Source organism: Electrophorus electricus, chromosome 11, assembly GCF_041902795.1.
Source record: "Electrophorus electricus isolate QZ-2024a chromosome 11, ASM4190279v1, whole genome shotgun sequence".
In the NCBI taxonomy this organism is placed as follows: Eukaryota; Metazoa; Chordata; class Actinopteri; order Gymnotiformes; family Gymnotidae; genus Electrophorus; species Electrophorus electricus.
Genome location: NC_137507.1, coordinates 23889920 through 23913160, shown reverse-complemented (window position 1 = coordinate 23913160; position 23241 = coordinate 23889920). Strand labels below are relative to the sequence as shown.

The 23241-nt window shown below is 39.3% G+C and overlaps 1 protein-coding gene across 3 annotated transcripts; it reads right to left on the bottom strand.

The window, feature by feature from the left end:
• Window positions 1–183: 183 nt before the first annotated feature.
• wdr33 (WD repeat domain 33) lies at window positions 184–22716 on the bottom strand. Of its 3 annotated transcripts, XM_027029828.3 has the most exons (23): window positions 22527–22716; window positions 17811–18033; window positions 17652–17720; window positions 17412–17516; window positions 16607–16702; window positions 16343–16494; window positions 14567–14664; window positions 7343–7469; window positions 6857–7011; window positions 6694–6772; window positions 6366–6476; window positions 6139–6233; window positions 5964–6050; window positions 5382–5524; window positions 5076–5228; window positions 4174–4908; window positions 3979–4042; window positions 3472–3742; window positions 3234–3299; window positions 2537–2688; window positions 2340–2441; window positions 1751–1948; window positions 184–1558 (listed from the first exon to the last, which is right to left on the bottom strand). In XM_027029828.3, the coding sequence occupies exons 2-23, from the start codon at window positions 18012–18014 to the stop codon at window positions 1389–1391; spliced, it is 3432 nt and encodes a 1143-aa protein (XP_026885629.1). In that variant the 5' UTR covers window positions 18015–18033; window positions 22527–22716; the 3' UTR covers window positions 184–1388. The 3 variants fall into 3 exon arrangements, with proteins under 3 accessions (XP_026885629.1, XP_081579746.1, XP_035383728.1); XM_081723620.1 differs by lacking the exon at window positions 184–1558 and having other exon boundaries at window positions 1822–1961; XM_035527835.2 differs by lacking the exons at window positions 184–1558; window positions 1751–1948; window positions 2340–2441; ... (11 more) ...; window positions 6857–7011; window positions 7343–7469 and adding an exon at window positions 8543–9941.
• Between the last annotated feature and the right edge of the window lie 525 nt (window positions 22717–23241).

Genomic DNA, 23241 nt, shown 5'->3' with positions numbered 1-23241 from the left:
GAGTCATATATAGTGTCATATAATTATTTAGAACTTCATGTTTACCAAGATAGATGATGCTTATTTAAAGGTCTTGCTATGTCAAATCTGTTAAGTTGCAAAACACAAATGTTCTCAGGGTAGTATGAGGATCCCCTCAGTGACAGCACATGCTTGTGTTAGATCCAAATAAAACAGAGGCATGCTGGAGCAGCACACAAAATGCCTTTTTGACCAATATTAAAAAGTCAATATGCATCAAAGACAGTGTATTTTCCCTGTAGAACTGGATATTCATTATCCACATCAATCTTAAGTTGCCACCACTGCGAAGTAGAGATGTTCTACATTAAGGCCAAATGTTTGACCACGGATAAAATTGTGTATTATAAGGCAACTAAATTAGATGACAGTTTATTATTTTGGGCGAATTATTTAATATGGATCTAATAGCAGCAACTAAAGGATAATTTTATTAATCATGAAACTTTTCAGGTATTGGCAAAATAGTAATGTAAACTTTTCAACTTCTGCTGAAACACACTGGTAGAAATGTGTGAAACCAAAAAAATGACAAAACTGATGATTTGATATAAATCTTGCACAACTTCTATTGTAGTCTCATACAAAAAAACGGACAAAACAATACAATAACCTTCTGACAAACTGTACATGTTGAAACAAAGTCGGCAGCCTCAGGACTCAGGAGCTGCCTGGTAATGTTACAGAATGAGCTTCTCCATTATTTTACATAAAATTAAATCAAACAGGAGGAACTGAGCACTTAGAGGAAGAAACTTTAAAAAGTCCCGTGTTCCTTTATATCATTTGCTGGACTGGGAGACAGGAGTTGAGGTTAAGGTAGTCCTTAAGTTAAGGACAGTAGTGCACATAGTGCTTTTTCCCCCCCTTACAACCTCAAAACTTTGAGCCCACAGGAGTCCAGTGGAAGTTGTTGAGTCAGATGAGAGTTTGGCTCCATTTTACACAGGAGGGGCATTTTGGGAGAAGATTGTTTGAGAGTCCCCAAAGGAAAAGAACACCATGAGTCACTGGTGTGAACTAGTCTCTTATCAGTGATGCATGTGAAGTGTCCAAGATTGGATCCATCCAGTCAGCTTGAGCAATAACGGCTGAAAAAAGGTGAAATCAGAACTCACAGGCCTCAACCAATTATATAATCCCATTATTGTCTACGCAACCAGTCAGCACCAAGAGGTGGAGTCACAGGCACCTCGGGGCAAATTGGAAAGGGCTGTAAGGTCCATGTAGTTGTGGGCAAAGACATTTACCAAAATCCACTGAGAAAGCAGAACTCATGGAACAGCTGCATTTAGCTGTTTAGGTCTATGTCCTCCATGTATTCCACAGTGCCACCTACTGTCCTGAGGGGAATGTGGATTTAACTTCTACCGTCCACGGCCCCCTCTCAGTGCACCACGGGCAGCTCCACGCCTGGTCGTTGGACCAGTGTTGGCACCTGCACCACCTGTGTTAGGGGGTCCACCACGACCCCAACCACCTCTACCTCCCCTGGACGGAGGGCCGTAACCACCCTCCTCTCGAGGTGAAGGCCGGCCTAGGAAGAGAAAAGGAAAGAGAGACCAGGCAGTCATTATTTAAAGTATGAAATGTTACACATTCAGAATTGCATATTTTTTATTAATAAGTCTTTCATAAAGTTAGTCTCCTAGTGTCTATAATATCAAGGCATACCATAAATACAGGGGGGTTAGGGGGTTGAGTGAGGGAGCTAAACTGTTCTGCTCACCTGCCCCTCTGTCATCAGGTCCACCACCCGGTGAGTCCATGTCTCCAGTACCGGGGCCATCATGCCACGGACGTTTGCGAGGTGGCAATGAAGCCATGTCCATACCCTGCAGAGAAGAGGAGCGCTCCCTGCTGGCTGGAGATGGACTATCATGCATGCTGTGCTCTCCTCGTGGGTTGTCCCGATAACCTTCATGACCTGCAGGTGTGCGCTTAGCGTTAGCACAGATGAGCTTGGGTAAATGAAATGCAACAATGACAAATTACAAGCTAGAGTCATTTCCTTACTGGTTAAAGGTGGGATATATAACTGGTTGTGTACAGCACAATTTGGTGATCTCCCCACTCAAATGCGTGTGACTAAGCTCCTCTATTAAGTAATACATTTTGTGTGTGTGATGAACAGGGAAATCAACAAGTTGTGCTGGACTTCAGCTCTCCTGCACTGGAGAAGGGTACCCTTGTTTTGAGATTGGGACTGAGAAAAGGATGCAACATTCAGTTATTATCCCAGGACACTATCCATCTACACTACCACAAAAACATCATCCCACCCACCCCACCTGCCACCTTTTTTGATATGTTTCTACCTGAGTCTCGGCCTCCCTCCCAACTCTCTTGGTTCCGTCCTCCTTCATAGTGAGGTGGATAGTCATCGGGAGTTGGCAGAAGCCCCTTTCTTCCTACACCACCTAAGAGAAGATGACATGTTCAAACATGGCACCTCATGCTGACCAGATGGATTTTGGGTGTATAGCATTAGAAGGATGACACGAGTGAGACTGACCTCCCCGTGGTGGACCTCCACGTGGCCTTCCTCGGCCTCCACCTCCCCAGCCTTGACCCATTTCATCCTGAGAGTCGAAGCTCTCGTCTCCTCCATACTCATCTTGGAAACCCCCTCTACCTCCACGCCCACTTGGACCACCTCTCCTGTAACTACAAACAATATGTTATCAATCCTAAGCCACAATTCAGTATAGCGGAGGCATTTATTTTGTTTATACCCCATTTTTCTCCCAACTTCAGGTGTTATGCCAATTCCTTCACAGCAGCTAGCTAGCTAGCTCTCCTATCATATGACAGCTACAAACTGGGAGGGTATGGGCAGCACATGCTGCCTTTGAAACACATGAAGCCAAATCACTAATTCTCCTAGAGATGCTACCCACGGTACACCACAGAGAATCTGAAGGCACTCAAAGGAAAGTGCCAAAAGTTCTCATCAGCAGACACCCATGATTAGCTAGAATTGCTCTGATTAATAGAATAGTCTTCCCAACCCAACAAATTTGGTCTTTTGGATACACCGCCATGAATGACTGAACTAGAGAGTCCATGAAGAAAAAGCAATAGGTGCCACTTAGGAGTCCTAGCATACAATGTTTTTAGTGTTCTGCTGCCCAGCTTTGCATATCTGTGCTGATACACTCACCACTGTAAAACAGCCTGGCTGTCTGGTATGATGTAGTTGTTGTACTTACGAGTCATCTGCATGTGGAGCTCGCCTCTGTCTCTGATCAAACTCCTCCCCCTCGTATCCGTCGTACCTTAAAGGAAAACCTGTAATTCAGCAATTGGGCCCAATCTCTTGCCACATGAGGATTTTTGCTAACTTATAATGTCTTCAAGAAACTGAAAAGATCTTAGCTGAAAGAAACTAAAAGCAATCACATCCATCACACAGAAGTACTAAAAAACATTCTAGTGTTTGATGCGCACCTGTCAAGTCCACCATATTCCCCATCATGGGGCGGGAACCGCTCCTGGTTTTCCCATTGCCCTACAGAGCTTCCTCTGTGACTCCGGGGATCCCCGTGGTACTCCTGCACTGGTCCCCCAGGACCCCTTCTCCAGCCCTCCTGGTAGCCTCCATCGTCCCCCCAATACTGACCCCCGCCGTCTGAGCCCTGGCCTGGTCCACCTGGACCCCCAGGGCCCTGACGATCAGGCAGTGGTCCCATATGGTGGTTGGGAAGCCCACGAGGCCCATCTTCTCAATCAACCAGAAACCCAAGTATGAGACAGACAAGTCATAAATCTCTCTTTCCTAGATCATCTGTTCCTCAATATACAAGATTAACAATAATTTATATAATTTTTATAAGAATAGATTCCATATCTAAGTCACACATTTAAGTTCTTTCATTTTCATCTGGTGGTCTATCCTTCGTTGATCACATTTATTTATGACAAAATTAATAAATAAATGTGTTCACATGGCTGTACCTTTGCCACTGGGTCCTTGCTGTCCCATAGCATGCATCATTGACTGGGGGCCAGAATTCTGGCCCTAGAAGGCAGAAAGGAGATTCGGATTAGGATTTTTAGTTTTCTAAGTGGGCTCACCAAAAAAGTCTCTGAAGTGACAAGGTGTGCTATGTTTAAGCATGATTCAAAAAGGTCCTCTTGCTCCTACATCACCTGGCTGAACTGCCCTCTGTTTCCATCACCCATGTGGGGCAGCTTGCCCTGCTGCATGTATGGAGGAGGTCCCTGCATGTTGCCTGGGGGTCCCTGCATATTGTTTGGAGGTCCGTGCATTCCTCCTGGAAGGGGCCCCATTCCATGCATGTTCCCCATGCCTGCGATACTGCCATGAGTTCTGGGTGGAGGCCCCATCATACCTCCTGGCATGGGTCCCTGAGGGCCCATCATGCTGCTGTGGGGTGCAGGGCCCCGCATGTCTTGATGCATCATGCCTCCCTGTGGTGGCCCTTGGCCCCGAGGTGGCGGTCCCATCATGCCGCCTGCTGGCCCAGCAGGTCCTGTGGGCATCCCTCCAGGAGGCCCTTGCATACTCCTGGGTCCTGGCGGCATGCCATGGGGGCCTTGGGGACCTATGTTCCTATGAGAACCAGGGTGGCGTGGCGGTCCATGAAGATCTGGGGGTCCCATCATGCCCTGGGGAGGAGGGCCCTGGTGAGGAGGAGGGCCTGGAGGTCCCATTTGGCCAGGAGGCATGAATGGACCAGGCATTCCACCCATAGGAGGCATGTTGTGGGGCATTTGCTGGGGTGGCATGGACTGAGGAAAACCTTGTGGAGGTGGGGCCATTGGGCCACCCTGCCCAGGAAAGGGTGGCATGGCTCCTGGCTGACCACCAGGAGGTGGCAGGCCCTGCTCTTGAAGCTGAGCCATTCGCTCAATCTTCAGTTGCTACAGAAAAATTGAAACAAAAGCACTCATTACTGACAGAAACAGACAAGACAATGACCATAATCCAGCACTTGTTTAGCTTGTGTCCTGCCTCTGTAAAATGAAATGATGGCTGAGGATGAGAGTAGGGAGAATGTGGAATTGCACGTGTGCAAGTGTTCACTCACTTCCAGCAGCATGGGATTTGTGTACTGCAGTGCAGCCATCTCTTGCTCAATCTCTGCCTGGGTTTTCTTCTTGCCGTCCACTTTCTTTTCATCCTTGCCCTCTGTGGGTATCTCTCCAGGAGCCATTGTTGGCACCTTATTCTCCGCCCAGGCCTAAAAAAAATAATGTTGCAGATGTCACACCTCACAGCCGCTGCATCACCATAGCTTGCTCAGGTAAAAAGCTCAAAGGCCAGGCCAGCACAAAAATAATCATCAGTTTGTAAGTCAAAAGTCTTACCACAAACACTGCTGAGTCAGACGTACCTGTTGGAACTGTGCAGGAATTGGTTTTGCATAGGGAACCTTCTTGGTTGGAGGTTTCTTCTGCTCTTTTTGCATGACCTCATCCATTCCCCAGTCAAGGCCTGGAATGCTCATCTCTGCCTCTGGTGCCGCGTCTTTACCTACTGTTTACGGAGTCCACATATTAGCCACCCCTTCCTTGAAGGAAGGACTCTCAAAGTGTACAGAAGGATCAATTTAACCAGCACCAGATAGTCTTCTAACTAAACCTACCCCTCGTGCTGCCATAATTATGATAAAATGACCCGTGGGGTGGTTCCATTTCTGACTACAACTAAATCAAAAGGCATGTAACAAAATCCATAAGAAAGAGGATCATAAGGATTTTAAAAGGGATTTGGCACAACGCTGCATACAATGTTCTGTCAAAATACTCTCAATAAGCACCCTGGAAGTGCAGCTTTTCACCCACAGGCTCTAGTACTTCAATACTTCCATTTAATATCATGATTTTACTGTAGCAATCAAGCCATTTAAAACAGGTTGTCAAGGCTTTTTTTTTTTTTTTAAATAAGTGTTAGGCTGTCAGTGAATAGTCCTCACTGGTTTGCTCCTGCTCCATGGCTGCTTTCAGTTGCTCCGGGATCCCCATGCCAGGAATGGCCGCAACACTGTTGGGCTCCATGTCATCTGGAGACACATCATGGAACTTAGTGCTGTATAAGAAACACTGTGTTTTCTGTCCAGAGTGCAGGTGAGATCCTCACTCATCACTCACCATACTCCACCCCATCCTCTGACATTCCTGGCAGAAGGTTCAGGTTGTATCGATCACGCATTTTGTCACCTGGTCGGTTCCTGGTCCAAAATTTGCTGAAGATGGCAATAAACATAGATTGATCTCATCAGTATAGCTTAAACATGGTATGATTGCATCATTTTAAATGACATCGCTGTCTGAAAACATATCTATGTGTATAAAACACTTGGCACACAAATACATACCTTGTGTGGTCATTGGACCCTGAGCACAAGATATGGCCAAGAGGGTGCCAAGCTAAGCTCCAGATCATGCCCTCATGAGCCATCTCCATACCACCCACCTCCTTCTCCACCCTAACAACAAAAAGTTTTATACATTTACAGTGCAATTACTGACTCAAACTCAGATATCTCCTACTTTGAAACAAACGACGATTTTGATCATGAACTGTACTAAAAATAAGCAACCTTAACTAACGTAGCAAAAGTACATTTTTCTGTATTTTTGTTCAATTTAGACTTTGACCATTACACATGCAGGTGATTGTAGATGTGTGTAAACAGTGCCCACCCTGCATGCCAGAACAGAAGAGACCCATCAGAACCTCCACTTGCAAAAAGGCCCTCATGGACAGGGTGCCAGGCAACAGCTGCAACCAAGAACAATGTCAGTTAACACAAATGCACACACGCACACACGATGTTAGTAACAGCATTCACATTTGGCGTTATACCTGTAGCTTCCTTCTTATGACCTCTGAACACCTGCAGCTCTTCCTTCAGGTTACGGATGTCAAACAATTTGCACAAATGGTCACGTGATGCTGTCAGCAGCCAGTTGCCATTGAGATTCCACTTCACCTCCATGACTGTGTTTTTATGGGCATGCCTGAGACGTGTAAGAAAGGGAAGTAAGAAACTTTGGTGAAGGACTGAAAAGATCACTTTAGTTTCATTGTCATCTGCTCATTAGTTTAATTATATTGTTCCTAGTTCATCACCCTTACATCTTAACAATATATTTCTTAGCTATCTCTTATTGGCTAATACAAGAAATTTGATTCTTGTATAAAAACATTCTTAGTAATTTACAACCTCTAATAAAATAAAAACACTGCTCTGTGTACAGGTCAGCTTTTTCCTCTCTCCAGCCCATCAAACTCCCTCCCAGGCTTGTAATTTAACTCCTTAAACACTCCAGGGGACAAAAACAAACTTACAGTGTTGCCAGACTCTGGCCTGTCTTTGGGTCCCAGAACTTGATAGGCTGCTGGCTGTCCTTGCTACCGGACACCACCAAGCCTTTGGTGGGATGCCAATCAACACATTTCACATCAGCTCCGTGGCCTGAACAGCAACAAGCAGTACAAAGTGAGCAGTTTCATTAAGGATCTTGATGACTGATTCACTGTCTCATATAATCAAACTTAAAATATTTTAGTAATAGAAGTAGTCAATATATTCTAGGCTGTGCAATGTCAGCTTTAAAGTTTTTCACAGAATAAGGGATAAACCCTTTGTGCCAGTGACACTGAATGCACCCTGAAAATGATGCACTGTTCTTTGCAAGTGTGTGTGAGACAAAACATGACCAGTGTCAATGACAAAGAGGAAAAGATACTCAAAAGACAGTCTACTAACTTTCAGCATTGTGGACAACTGGAAAATGGAACAAATTAGTTTTGGGAACTGAGCGGGGGCAATACAGACTCTTAGCTTTTAACCTAAAAATTAAAATCCATCATATTGTTTTGCAGTTGCTGCAGTAAACCTATGCTGAAAACAAAAGACAAAAACAAAAACACATACCGTACCTATAGTTTTCAAGAATTGTACTGTTGCTTCACACATCATTCCATTGTTAAACTGAGAAAAAGCAGCATATCTGAGTGATTTGTCAATTTCCCAAACTACTTCCGAGACACTCTTAGCGTGCCTTACTGTACATGACTTCTTGTCTATGCAAGAGATTTGTCTAGTCATTCCTAGCATACCACCACTAATAGTTAAAGCAGGGTATTTTACTGGAGCTACTTGCACCACTCAAATGAGCATGAAGTACCCAATCTACACTAATATAAAAGAATTGTCTGAATGGTGAATTATTGAAGTTGCATAACAACTGAAAAAAAAAACAAAACTGCACACACAGGTGTGTATATACACACACATAATATATATGTATACACACCTACATACATACACACGCATGCAAACTTATATAATGTGTGTGTGTGTGTATATATACACACACACACACACACACACATATATACATATATATATATATACACACACACACATATACATACATATATATATATACATACATATATATATATATATATATATATATATATATATATACACACATATATATACACACACACACACATACATGCACACACACAAATTATATATAGCATTTTTTTTTCCCTCTTAAAGGTAAATGTGAGATATGTAATATCTGTAAATGTAATATCTATGGAACTTCTTTATATTATCAAACAATAACATTATGAATGTAGCTCTTGAATCATTTGCATCATGCATCAACCATTTTTATCATCATTATTATAATTATAACCACTTCTGACAATCTCCTATATCACTGATGTTTAAATGTAAACCCCTGCTATAAAAGAAGAAACGTTCTATACCCAGCCATCACAAAATAAATCATAACTTATTTATTCAATTAATTATTTTTGCATAGAGAACATATGCACTGCATATTGGGTGAATTATGGCTGAACATTTATATTTATTTAATTACCATGCATTAAGTATGAAACACTTTGACATGCTGCTGCTTTATGATCGTGGTTTGTTATTCTTTTCTGTTATGCATGTTGATGTAAATAGCTGCACTGATCATAATTAGATGCATAAAGGGTGTGACGTCGTAGTGCTGCTTAGTAAAGAGTTCTCTGGCCCCAGCAGTACTGAATGTGTCACGTCAAAGCACATGGATACCAAATTCAGAAGTACAATTTATATTTAGCTGACAGTGAATTCAAGTTTATCACATAGAAAGTACCACATGGAAAGGGAGTTCAGGACAGCAAGCTTGAAGGCTATGCCTTTGCCTTGTTCGGTAATGAGCCAGTCTCCCAATGAATTGGTCTGTTCTGCCTGACTAATGTTGCTCCCAGTGATGGGTTGGAAGCAGAATTGAGGTTAAAAGAAGACATGGCAACAACAACTAGCTTGCATGTATACATTAGCAGAAATGCCAGAGGTCTGATGTAATTACTAATAATTATTAAATACTAAGTAATTACTTGAACCTTTTGTTGGTATCATCATGCACATAAAAATGTGGCCGTCCCATGGTTGTATTTCAGGACAATGACATAGTACTGAGGTTTAAATTCAAGATAAGACCAATGGAAACATACAAAAATGGACAGAAGATAAACAGGTATAAAATGTGGCAAATGTAGTTTATAGGTGCAGGGCATAGTAATTAAGTTACCCAAAGACACAGCAAAAACAGGTTTTCTTTCATGTATTTCAAAGTTCACGTGTTTATTTTTTTTTGACTGCGAAGCTCACCCATGTGATATGTAAAGTAAAAAAAAATAAAAATAAATAAAGGATTTCCACCCTATAGATTTGTGATGCTTTTTTCCTTTTAAACATCTGTACTTGTTCACACTAATTTATTTTAATCTGGAAAATGCAGGTTTATTTAGTTTTTTGATGCCAATGTATGAATACAAGTGCATATGGAACATTCCTTGTACTCCCAGATGAGTCAGGATAAATCTTATTTCGATCCAGATTGTGGAAGATCATGATTATCAATGAATGCAACTGAAAAAAAAATGCACATTTCAGACTAATGCTCTCTATTATCCAGCCCAAACTTGCAATGGCAACTGATGAAGCAACATAAATCAAAACACAGTTCAACACACTCTTAATATACTAAAATACTTTTCAATGGAAAACTGTGTGCTATAGACTTCCAACAACTTCCAAAACTGATTCAGACTCCCAGTCCAAAGTAGAATTAAAGTCAATTAAGTCTGTCATGCTACTCAATGTAACTTAATGTAATGATTAGTAGTGACTAATGTATTTACATCATTATAGGTATGTATACCCAGACAAAAACATGTGATACTTATGGACCTGTATTTTAACTCACATTTATCAGAAATGTTCCACAAGAGGGCGCTAGTGGTGCCTTAGTAACTTTTGGTTGGGACATGTTATGTTTGCAGCACGTTTGGAGTCAATCAACTTTTACTTTCTTATAGTAAACTGACCTAAACAAACCCTACATAATGCAAAAAAAAAAAAAAAAAAAAAAAAGCTCACTAATGCAAAAAACATTCTACTGTTTACATATCAAAATTGGACTCTAGCAGGCTAGCATAACAATATAGAATGATCTTTGTCTGGCCATCGCGTAGGGTTTGTTGGTCCTAAATGCACTAATGCCATGACTATAATACATCCAACACAATGAGTAACGAGTAGAGTGGCACTCGTATGTTGAGCTTTGTTAAGTTTTGCAACTTGGCTGAAATGTTCATTAAGTAGCCTCATTAGGTGTGATTTTTAGTAGCCGAAAGTTGGTCAACATAGCTTCTTTTTTACTTACTAAATACAGTATAGATTAGTATAACTTAAGAAGGGTTTCATTTTTTTACCTCACAATGTTTTGCACCAACCTACATGAATCAGTTGGGTTGAGGATTTGTTCAAAGGAATAAAAAAAATTACAGCAGAGGTACGGTTAGCATGGAGCTTTACACTGAAGACACTGTGTGCCCTTTATAAATAATGATGCCTTACTAATCAATTTATTCCCGATTTAAAAACAAGAATAAAACAGATGAAATGGTTTCAAGTTTAATTAACACTATTAGTTACTTATTTTTGCCATTAAAATAAAACTGCTATTTAAGTTTCACAAAATTGGCATGCACAAGCTTCTTTCAGAAAGATAAAGGTTATCCCAGTCAGAAAATGTCCCGATCCTTGCAATCTCAATTTTGTTGTGCTTCACAGTGTTAGCCTGGCACACAATTACCAAAAGAACCAAACAACATATCTATTTATGCCTTCAACATGAAAAATAACAATTTGACATTGGCAGCCTAGCTATTGCTAGCTTCTTAGGTTGGTCACTTATACTAGTGGGCAATAACGGTATTGCACTCTCCAAGCACTTTAGAAAGAAATTTCCCTGCAGACTATACATGCGATTTAAAAACAAATAGATTTTGTTTAGCTATTATTTTTTATTTGTAACGCTATTTTTTATTAATTTTTTTTAAAAATTGGACTGGGCCACATCAGATGATGTTTTTCTTCCCAATACTCATGCTGCTATACTAAATGTGCTAGAAGATTCAATTGACTTGAGCCAGAAAAACTAGTAAAACAATGGACAAGATCAGATATTCTACATTCATTTTCCAAGTAATTTTATGAATTTGAACAAAGAGAGAAATTCCTGCGCTATTTCAACACAAGATTTGTTTGTACATATGACTATATATTTTATTTTGTATTTAATTCAGGGAAACCCAAGAGGTTAGGAAGCAACTTGGGTTTATACTGGGCTTTTTTCGAAATAGCTAGTCTACGCTAGCACTTCCAATTAAATACGTTTTTATATGACACACAAAGTCTGTTTGATTGAGACAGTTCATCTACATGCCAGGTGTCCTTAAACAAACATCTTATTAGTTGTAAGCCCACATTTCATAACACCTTTGTTTTGTATTTACAAATGTTATACATTGCAATTTTGTATGCAACAATATATAGTGTATTGCTTGCATAATTCACATTTATCAACAGTGTGGGACATTCTAAAACACAATAAAGTATCAAATCAAAATGTAATGTGCATTGTAAAGCACTGGCGGTAAGGAACCTTTTTTTTTTTTTTTTTTTTTTGCACAATAGCAGTTCTTTCCTATAATGGACAAAGGTATGGCATCATATCCATGCCAAAAATAGAGGCCACAAAAAACAGGGTGAAATTTATAATGCACGCTTTAACAGTTTAAGTGCAAAAAATAGGGTGAAAAATGTTTGACCATTTCGCATGTGTAAATATCCCACTCCTGAGTGTAATTGTGAAACTTGCTAGGTCAGAAGTAAGAATTTTGTGCTTATTTATTAGAATGTCAAATCCGAACTGTCTCATCATTCGTGATTTTATTTTTTCCTTCTAGATTTGATTGTTGTCCTCACATGACAAATACATTTCCTTTACAAGTACATCGGTTTTGACACCTTGGGGGCAGGCTCAGGAATGGCTTTGACAGTTTCAGGGTGGGCGTATGGGTTTTGGTGACAGTGCAAGTTATTGGCTGATTGCTCTAGGTTTTGTGACTGACAGTACACTACAAAAAGCCTTCTCCAGAAGATGGCAGAATACAAGGAATGTAGACAGGTGAGTTGGATAGATTAGAAGCAAAATTCAGGTTGATATAATAATGATTAACACTAAAGCGTGTACCGATTCCCGCTGCCCACTTGCCAATTAGATTTTTGTCTTGAAGTTTTAAGTGCTTATTTGAACATTATAGTTTGCTAGGTTAGTTAGCTAGCCTCTGCTATAGTGCATAATCATACAAATGTAATGCAATTTGGGGAATTAATTTACAATAGGTTCACATCAGGAGATATTGAGCTATCTCCACGGTATTATGCACACAGTTACAGGTTTTAGTGCCGAAAAATGGTGGCTTTTAGTGTCATGTTGGTAACATTAACATTACAAAGTGTTAGTTTACTATCGTACGCTAAAGAGCCAACATTAAGTGGATCAGCAAAGAAATAACTAACAAACTGTTAAAGGACATTTGCCACTAGTCGTCTTTTTGCAAACAATTTGGGTTAGACCCTTGTTTATTGCCAAAATCCGCTCACTTCATAATATAGCTAGTTAATCTGTCTTAATAGTAATCTTTAAACTAACAGCTAGTAGCACCTATAGAAATATATATTCTGCATTTGCCTCGATGCATTCTGTAACTGTGTCTAGTTTAATTGGGAGAAACAGGAAAAAGAGCATCAGGAATCAGTAAATGTTTGCTCATAAAAAGGTGTTAAGCTTGACTATTAAATTACTGTAAATTAGATTGAGCCAAATTTTGCTCTGAGCCTAGCTAGCTAACTCTACATTCCTTGTCATCTGCAATCTTTTAGAAAAGGCTTTTCATAGTGTGCTGTCAGTCACAAAACCAGGAGCCATCAGCATTTGGTGACGGACTCGTCCATGAGCCCGCCTCCAAACTGTCAATTTGTGGAAAAAGGAGCCAAACGAAAAGTCCTCGTCACATGAAGACAGTGATCAAATCGAGGAGGAAAAAAAAGAGAATGAAAAAAGACAGTTTGAGTATGACATGATAAATGCGCATAATTCGGTGCTGACAAGTTACACATTTATGCTCGTCTGTAGGATATTTAATCCCACAAAATGGTAAAACATATATTATTTGTACCCTCTAGGTTTAGCATGAATATGACTCCATACAAAGGTTGCACTGTAACTTTAAAAACACAGTTGCAGCTTTATGAAATATGTATAAAGAACACAAATCACCTCAAAACAGCAAGTGTTGCTATGATTTGTACTTTCAATATGATGCAATACTATGCCTCCTGTTAGTAAAACATTATTTGATCATCTAAAACTGCTTTAAGATGCAGGATACAGATATTTTAGCACCTTGGGACATTTTGAGTATTTTTAAAGGAAAAAAACATTTTAACTCAACATCAAAGTGGTTGTTTAACTTTGGAAAATTTCAAAATATTTGGTTAACTGAATAATTAACAGAATGGTCTAATTGGTTATACTACTCACTTAATTTATTACCCATTCTCAACCCAGATCCTTCATTCCTTCATATATAAATAGTGTCAGACTATCAATCACCTGGAATGGGTTTTGAAATATGATGCAATTATTGTCAACAAAGCTGAGATCACAATTAACTAACCAGACTACACACCACTGAGTTCAGAAGTATGCTAAAGATGAGTCATTAAGCCTTAAGTCTACTGAAGAAAATGAATGAAGCTGACAACACAGGAATACAAGACAAGAAGAGCAGACAAATACCGGATTAAAAGTCAAACATAAACCAAAGATTACCAAAACATGGCAATGTCCAGATTTTAGGAAAATCCTGATGCATGAAATTGCAACAATGAAAGCAGACAGGGGTAAATCTACATTTCTCAGAGAGCACGCATAAACTTTTAATTGAGGGATCTAATTTCTTTTTGTACAGACAAAATTCTAATATGAAAACAGGTGAACTAACATTCAGATACAGAAAGCCCATAACAAAAAGGAGTGAGCAGTGTGGTGTGTTTGTAAACCCAGATGTCACATCTAATTTAGTGTGTTGCCTGTTTTCTGGCATGAGGTGTTTGTGTCTTCAAGTCCGTCATAAACATACCTCTTAGAATTCTTTCCTCATGGCAGCGGAGAAAGTCCCAGATGCGTACAGTTCCATCATCAGAGCAAGTGGCAAATTTATTATCCGTAGGAGAGAAACTGAAGACACAGCAGGGAAAGAATCAATAATGAAGGATAACAAAGCAGCTCTTTATGGGATTGAGAGACCCCGATAATCTGGGAAAGCCTTTGAGTCGTCTTGCTCACATAAGCCTTCTACTTCACCTTAACAGCTCACTCTATCAAAACGCTATGACCTCAATCTTTATCACTGTTCTAGCACCAAAATTTAGTGTGATTCAGTCCAATCCTGTGTATATGACAATGAGACTAAGGAAGCAGAGGTTTTAAATTCAAAGTCTGGGTGTGCAATGTGTCAGTCCACATATTACATATATTAAAATAAAAACAAACAAACAAACAAAAACAAACCTCCTCTGGACAACCAATTTTATATATATATATATCCAGATATATAGCTAACAGCATAGTGTGGGTGTGAAATCAAGGCCTGACGTTCTTTCTGGCTCTTCTTCATCCAGTTATACACTAGCAATGTGCATAAATATTCTTCTCTTACCATCTCTGCCAGAGAACCCTCAAGACAGTTCACAACAATGCCCAACCAGTAGGCAGGATTTAATTCTCTCTACACAACTATGCATTGCAAGTGCATCTCCAAACGTATACTGCTACGCCATTATTTCTACATGAATATGCAGATCAGTGTCTTTCAGCAAATTAATAAGAAACATTAAAAAAAAAAAACTTTTAAAAATCCTACACTAGAAATACTCAAAAGCCATTTTTTCTTAATGACTACCAACCCGTCAAGGTTTGAAAGCACATGAATGGGAAGGAAAAAATAAAAGAAAATCTATCCCTTTAACATCAGCTGTAGCCATACATGAAGATCTGAGGTCATGAAATGGTCATCACGTTGGTTTCAAATGTGAAGCTCATTCCAATTGTTACCCAAGAGTGAGGGGGGGTGGGGTGGTAGAGGGGTAGAAAAAAAAAGACCAACTTTATTCAATCATCTGTGTACCGCACCATGTGGCGAAAACAGAACGTCGCTCTGGATGTCACTGCGGTGTGAGCTTTCAATGGATGTGATGGGCCACGTCCACTGGATTCCAGATGACAGCTGTATTATTTAGAGGAACTTTTTTAAGCTTTATTCTAATAAACTTTATTCTTGCAAACTTTATTTAAAGCGAGTAATCTTTATTCAAAGCTAAGTAAAGGTCATCTTGAGCATGGCAGATTCCAATAGCCATGGGGTACAAGTTTCCCCATTAATGTATTAATGTGAAATGAACCATATGAGTGGAAGTGAGCCACCAGTGCATCTGTGCAAAGACAAGCATCCATCCTCCTCAGAAGAGAGGGTCCAAACAACCCTCCTAAAAACACTGTCCCTGTGTGTCTCTCTGTCAGGCTACACTGTGTTTATAATAATCTTAGAATATACAAAAATGTGAATACTTTATTTAAAAAAATATGAAAATATACCTTTTCTGTACATAGTAAAAAAAACCATGTATAGAAAAAACCAGGATACATAACTCAAGCCACAGGTGACAAATCAATGCAGTGTTGCAACAGCACACACATACATGTGTCAATAATCAAAGACATCAACATTGAGCAGCACAGGGAGAAGTATATAAGAACTGAGAACACTGAAGGGAGGCCCCTATAGACAGGGCCCTGACAGTGCAGGCGCAGTAACAGGCTGGGGTTAACTACAGAAAATGGTAGATTGGGTATAGACCTGGCCTCTCTAATCGCCTCCTTGTGGGCCTGGAACATCTTGACGTTGTTCATGTTGGACTGCCAATACTTGACGTAGCCGCCGTGGTCAGCAGTTAACATCCACATGTCGTTGTGAGACCAGGTCATTGCCCTAACAGGGCTGTCATGAGCCTAGTAAAGGAGAAGAGGTCAGAAAAAATATGACAAAGGGAATGTTGCCCTATAAATTCTTGTTAGCTAATATGCTGTATTTGTTTTTGCTTTTTTTTTTTAATGTCTTTACCTGTAAAATTGTCTCAAAGTTGAAGGTGAGGCCATTCCACAAAGTAAATTCCCCACTGGAGGCACCTGTTACAAGTCGCCTGCCTTCAGGAGTCCACTACATAAAAAAGGAAGAACATGAAAGGTCAGATGAGAACATACCTCAATAAGTAGTGTTAAGTTTACTAATAGAAAGCAAAAGAACTGTAGACAAACCTAAACTTATTATTGTGTTAAGTGAAAACCTGCAGTAACTATCACAGAGAGAAGCAGAAAAATGATTGGAAATACATTAAAAAAAATCTTAACTAGATTCACACACAATAGGAAAACAAAAAGGTCTATTCCTTTCAAACACTATTTAGCCTAAGGTCATTAAGGACCCTGTGGCTGTTTTGAAAGTCACTCCAATATCAACAAGATAATTTCTGACAAGAACGTTGGACAAGCTGTCAGAGCATGTGACCAACATTTTTTTTTTACTGCATCTTAGCCACCAAAAACAGGAGCAGCAACCTCAATCAAGGTATTTCAGGAACAACTGTCAAATGCAGCACTAAGGTGTTATGCAACTGAGTGCTTGAATATTACAAATGCCAGCAAACTAGCTTGTTTTGATTAGATGTGAAACTCCGTCAAGGTTCAAAACTCAATCTTAAGTACCAAAGTAAAATGATTAGTATCCTTCAGTCTATTTTTGGATCCAGACTAATTGAAAGATTTTGACCTCTCTTTGGTAGTGTAATTTTCAGCTCATTCAAAATGCACACAGCAAATAAAAACAGTAATTGATACAAGTTATGAACTTGGTAGCAAAAGAAACTTACCCGTACAACAAACACGGGACATTTGACTTTATTTGTGGATGTCCTGACAAACTTGGTGGTGACTGCATTCATGGGGTTATTTAGCATACCCACAGGAGGAACAAGCTAAAGAGACAGGGACAGTATTGGTAAGGAAGGAACAGATAAAATGTATTCAAACTCTGGACAAACTACATCACGGCAGTGGGTGATAGGAAATGCAAAAGCCTAAAGTCACTTCAAATAAAAGGTACCACTCACATCATTAAAGCAAGCTGCATCTGGCTGGATGGCACGAAAATCTCGGTGATCTCGCTGCCACAGCCGATTCTGTGTGAAAATACATAAATCAACTGGGGATAACCAACATTTTGTACTTATACAGGTGGTCATTAAAATCACTGCACTTCTTCACAGTACCTCGAGGTATCTGATAACTGAGGGGTTATAGTCGATGGTCTTGCGATTCACAGCTTTTCTCATGCGTTTGCCATCAAAGGTGAGCTGTTGCATGGCCTGCTGCTGAGCGAAATCAGGCCTCTTGTAGAAGAGCTGCCGTGGTGCCTGGTGCTGGAACCGGGGCATGTGAAAGAATCGGGGTGGAGAGCCGATGTCTGTCGCCATGGTGACTGTTCAGCCAAGCCTGTGGGACAAAGGCAGATGGATTAACTGCTGTTGTCCCTAGTTCAGTTTACTTATAACCCGCAGTGATTTCCTGCCAATACACTGTTAATACTGACCTTTAGTATAGTATATTTAGGGACACTCATGGTCAGTTATGCTTCACCTATGTGCATGGTCAGTTATATTTCACATTTTTCTGCAGCTATTCAAACAGGCTAGATTTTACTAGTTCAATCACACACAGGGATACAGTGCGTTGCAGTGCTTCAAGTCTCAGCACACCTAAGACACTGATTCAACTCAACAAAGCCTTCAAAGGTGGATGAGAACCATTAGAAAAGAGGAAATATTAAGAACAGTTCAGTTTCAGTTATAACAAAGTACCTTTATTACTGCTCTATTGCTCCTGAGTTGTTCCTTTAATAAACATTCAAACCCTTTTAAGGCACTGCTTACATTTAACCCACTACAATTCGGTTTTGCATATTATTTGATATCTTGTACCACACGTGCATTAATTGAACAGCAGGGCTGTCGCAGTTAAGGTACACAGAACCTAATAAGTATTATAGTTAGTCACTCAGTAGTGGCATAGTGACTTCACTCAAAATACTGCTAAAGCTTCTGAGGCCTTTAACCATGACAAGAAAAAAAAAAAAAAAAGTTCTTGCATTATTAAAAGTACAATGATTTACAACAGCATTTTAATGCTAATTATTAATATGTACAGCCATGCATGTTTCTGCTAAGCCATCACCAAAATTCCCAAACCTGTAACTAAGGGCTCCACTTTTCTGGAAACCCTGGATGAAACATGCTGGCAGCACAGCAGTGCCAAATTTCACATGGGAGCAAATTCCAACCCCAGCTGCTATAGCATAGAGCACAAAGAAATAAAGGCTTTAACCCAAAGACTGCAATCTCCCCAACAAACAAATGCCAGTTCGTGATAAAAAAAAATTACTGAAGTTATTAAACATGTGCTCATAGGCAAGGAGAATCCTGCTCTGAGTACCCAGATTTCGGATTTCAAAGCTGGATCAAGGGAAAACTCACTCATATTGCAACATATGGAAATGTACTTAGACACTGACATACTCTTCTATACAAATACTATTCACACACCTGACTGGAAATTCAGCTTTGGTACAAATAAATGTTAAGTCACTGGTCAACACATCTTTCAAAAACTGAACAGAACACTTTAATGTATTTAGTGGCTTTAGTGCATAAGAAAAAAAATAATCACAGCCACTTCTACTTAAAACTTCAACACATGGCAGTGCTTTCCCTGAATGGTCATAATTATATGAGTCAGAGCAAGTTTTCACAACTGAATCCCAGCAGCAAATTTCACGGCTGTGATGATAGTATGCTAATGTTACTATATGTACATTCCCTTACTTTGTGCCATCCTTTGTGTACTCAAATGAGCCTATTCCAATTAGGCTAGGCAAAGTTAATTATTATATAGGCTACAGCCACAATGGCAGCATTATTATATCATTTTAATGTGTTAAGTAACAAACTGTAGCATTTAAACAGTAATACACTTGGTAAGCAGACCTATAGAAATTGGTATACATTTGTTAGTGGAATACCTCTTTGCCTTTAAATGCAATATTCTCTAATGCTAATAAGAAATAACATTAATATAACTGCCTTTTTTTATATTACAGGCTTTTGAGAACTCCTTGTCACACATGGTAGTGTGCATGATGTGTAAATCTGCATAAAAGCTGATGTTTGCCTAGACAGACAGACATTATACAGTAAGCAACCTGTTCCTGAGGACCCTCAGCACACTGTTGTTTCATAATACATCTGGCTGAGCTCACAGAGCAGGGCAAAACCAGTTAGGAATGTGAGCTGGGATAGGGGTTTAAACCATGGAGAACCATACACTGGGATCAAGTACCACTGCAGGATCTGATGAACTTAGATTAGAATTGTGCAACACTTTGTTCAATCATATACATCTAATCACCTTAAAAATCCAAATGCCAAAAATCTGGTGCCCCCCCCCCCCACAATAAAACCTTCCACAAGACATGCATAAACAGCAACTGGTGATATTTATTTATAAAACAATTATATAGTGGACTAGTTGGTAAAGAGTGTAAAACCTATTTTTTGGACATGTCAAGAATCTATGTGGAATGAAGACACGACATGATGAGCAATTTTTGATAAGAAATCAGATTATAATCTTAGTGAAAGGAAAGGAAAATACTTCTGTACAATAAGTAAGCAAGCAGGGAAAAAAACACAGCTTGCCCTGATTGTAGGTATTAGGCAAGAAAATTCACATAAACAATACTCACAATAGGTTAGTTCTGGATTTTTTTTTTTTTTTAAAGAAATGATGAAAGTTTTTTTTTTCCTGAAGGAAAAAAGAAAAAGTCACCAAAACTATCTTTGTCTTATTAATCACCTTCAGGAAATAAATACATTTTAGCCTCAGAAATTAAATGCATGGCTTCTGTTATCACTGTATGATGAGGGATGTTATTTCTGGAGGACACCAAACATTTGCTGCACCCTGACAGTGTAGGCCAGCAAATGTTCACAGCCAAAGAAGCTCACAATGTAGTTTTTAAATTCCAGATACAGAACAAGCACCTCTATGCTCAATCTACTGCATAGAATACAATGAAAACAATCAACTTATAACAATGAATGTTCTGCTGCTGTTGTAAAGGCATTACAAGGATGATCAAATAGGTACACCTTGTTCTGCCATTAAACTGGCAAGTTTAATGTGGCATTTCATTTTCTTTTAGGCATAAAAAAGGAGAAAATAAAGGATACGCAGTAACTTTATTTTGAGATATTGCTTACTGGAAAGCATAGCACAAATAATCCTGCCATGCATCAAGCCAGCCTCAATGGACAGTGGGGAAAATTCTATAGGTGTAAGTGCACTTAAAGAGTAAATACATTTTATATAGCACCAGTTTGTATCTGTGATGATTATTGAAGAGGGGAAACTTTACTGCAGGTTTTTTTTCCGACATTTAAATTGACAAATTCACAGCTTTAGAACCTGTCTAAAATGTAGGCCTAACAGCTAAATAGTTGTATGTTCAGATAAAGATGTGTGACTTAAAATATGTTTTGTTGTATATATTACATATTTTAAATATTAACAGCTGAGAGGAGCAATTAATCTTTCTTTAAAACACTAGCAAATGCTTTAATTCGACTACTTGCAACATCTGAATCCTTAGTGACGATGTTTATAAATTAATCACACCATCACAAAGAAGAAAGTTTGTTATGTTGCAGATGACTACCCCTATTAATTTTAAATCATTTGGTACTGCACACAAGTGTCGAACTTTTCAAAAGGAATACAATTTTCTTGAAAAAATAAAAGATGGACAGCAATGTGTATATATATATATGGGCTTGTGGATGCATTCAGCAACAACCTACCAGGCAAAACGATTTGCATCTTATCCCAACCAAGTTATGCAATGTTAAGTGCTGTATTCAAATTGCACAGATTCACCTAGGTTCGTCGTTACTGTTACGATATTTTATTGCATAAAGTGGGGGTGTAAACTAATAGCTATCTAGCTAGTTTTTGCTTACTTGCTAGCTAATGCCGATAAGTAGCTAAATGTTGCAGGTTGTAACTATGCAATATACCAGACATTGTGGATGTTCGATATAACAAACAGTTATCGCTACCTGATTTTTGGGTTACTTTAACTGCGTCGACTGACTGGTTAGCTAGCTAGATTAATTGTTTTACTTAGCTAACGCTAGGTTAGCGTAGCCTGACAGCTACTCGAACGAATTTTAGCTAACGTTAGCGTTAGCTATCTAAAGCTAGTTAGCCAAGTTCGGTATAGCTACCGACTAAACCCGAGGTAATATAAAAATAATATTCATTTGAATGGACTTCAGCTAGCTATCTGGTATAATCTGCACAGAAGGCTAGATTTAATGGCTAAATGGGAAGTTTTTGAGGCGAGCGAAACTCATTAGGTTAACTTGGTTAACCTAACCTATCCGCATAGCAACGGTTGTAGGAGACCGGGCATGCTAGCTAACGATAAATGTTTTATTGACCTTTGACTAGCATTAACTATTGAACGGTTTAATGCGTGCATTATTTTATTGTTTAATACTGGGTTTTCAAACGTCACGTAAATACAAAAAAAGTCCCAAAACAAAACGTGGTGAAGATAGCAACCTAAATGTAACGTAGGCTAAGCGAGCTAGCTGGCTGAATTGAAGTAGCTAGCGAGTAACCCATTCTCCACACAATGGTGGTGAGCTAGCTAGCTAGCTTGCTAACATAGGTTTCTAGACCTAAGGCTAGCAAATCCTATTATCAGAAGACTACAGTGAACGTTAGTACAAGCACTAGTTTATTTGTTGCCAAAAGAAGTTAAATGACGCATCAAAAATGTTTTCTGGTATTTGTTTTCCTCTTACACAACGAATTTAAATGGCGCCCGGTCAAGTCATGTTGCTTCTCGTCAATTCTTGAGAACTCACCCAAAATATCCAGTGCTGACTGAGTCTATATAGCTATATTTAATTCACGACTCTTCCTCGTGGAGACGTTTGTATTCTCTTTACGAAAATACAATAAGAAATGTCCCCAACCTGTATCTAGATTGTCAATATTTGCTTTAAATCACCCATGGCCTCCATCTCGAGGCTTCCCTTCGTCTTGATACTTTGAGCTGACGTAATGACATCATTACGTCTTCGGCGGGAGAAAAGCGTCACGGCATCAACATATTCATGGAGCTTGCTGTTTGAGCGCTTTATAAACATTCTAAATTCTAAAAATTGCTGCATCCGGTCTCTGATAATAATCTATGTAATACAAAGTTAAAGTGAGTTGAAGATATCCAAAGGTTTTCTAAATTAAAAATCAAGTAGAAAACGAACTTTTTGCTTGTACTCTAAAAAGCATGGGAATAAACGTGGTTTGTGACAGATGTTAGATGTCTCAGGTGTTCCAACAAACTACCCCTTTCTACAGCTAGCAAGACAAGCATAACCCACCACCTGGAACGGCAATTTTGAAAGGGGTGTGTGTTAAAGGATGATCTCAGGAAAGAGAACTACAGGTTAAAAGGTTTTAGTCAACTGACATCAAATGTAATATTCTCAGATAATGTACTCGTAGTTGATGTGATAATATTGTTCAAGACCTAAGGACGTTTAGATGCATTTCTGCATTGGTGATAATTGTTTGTGA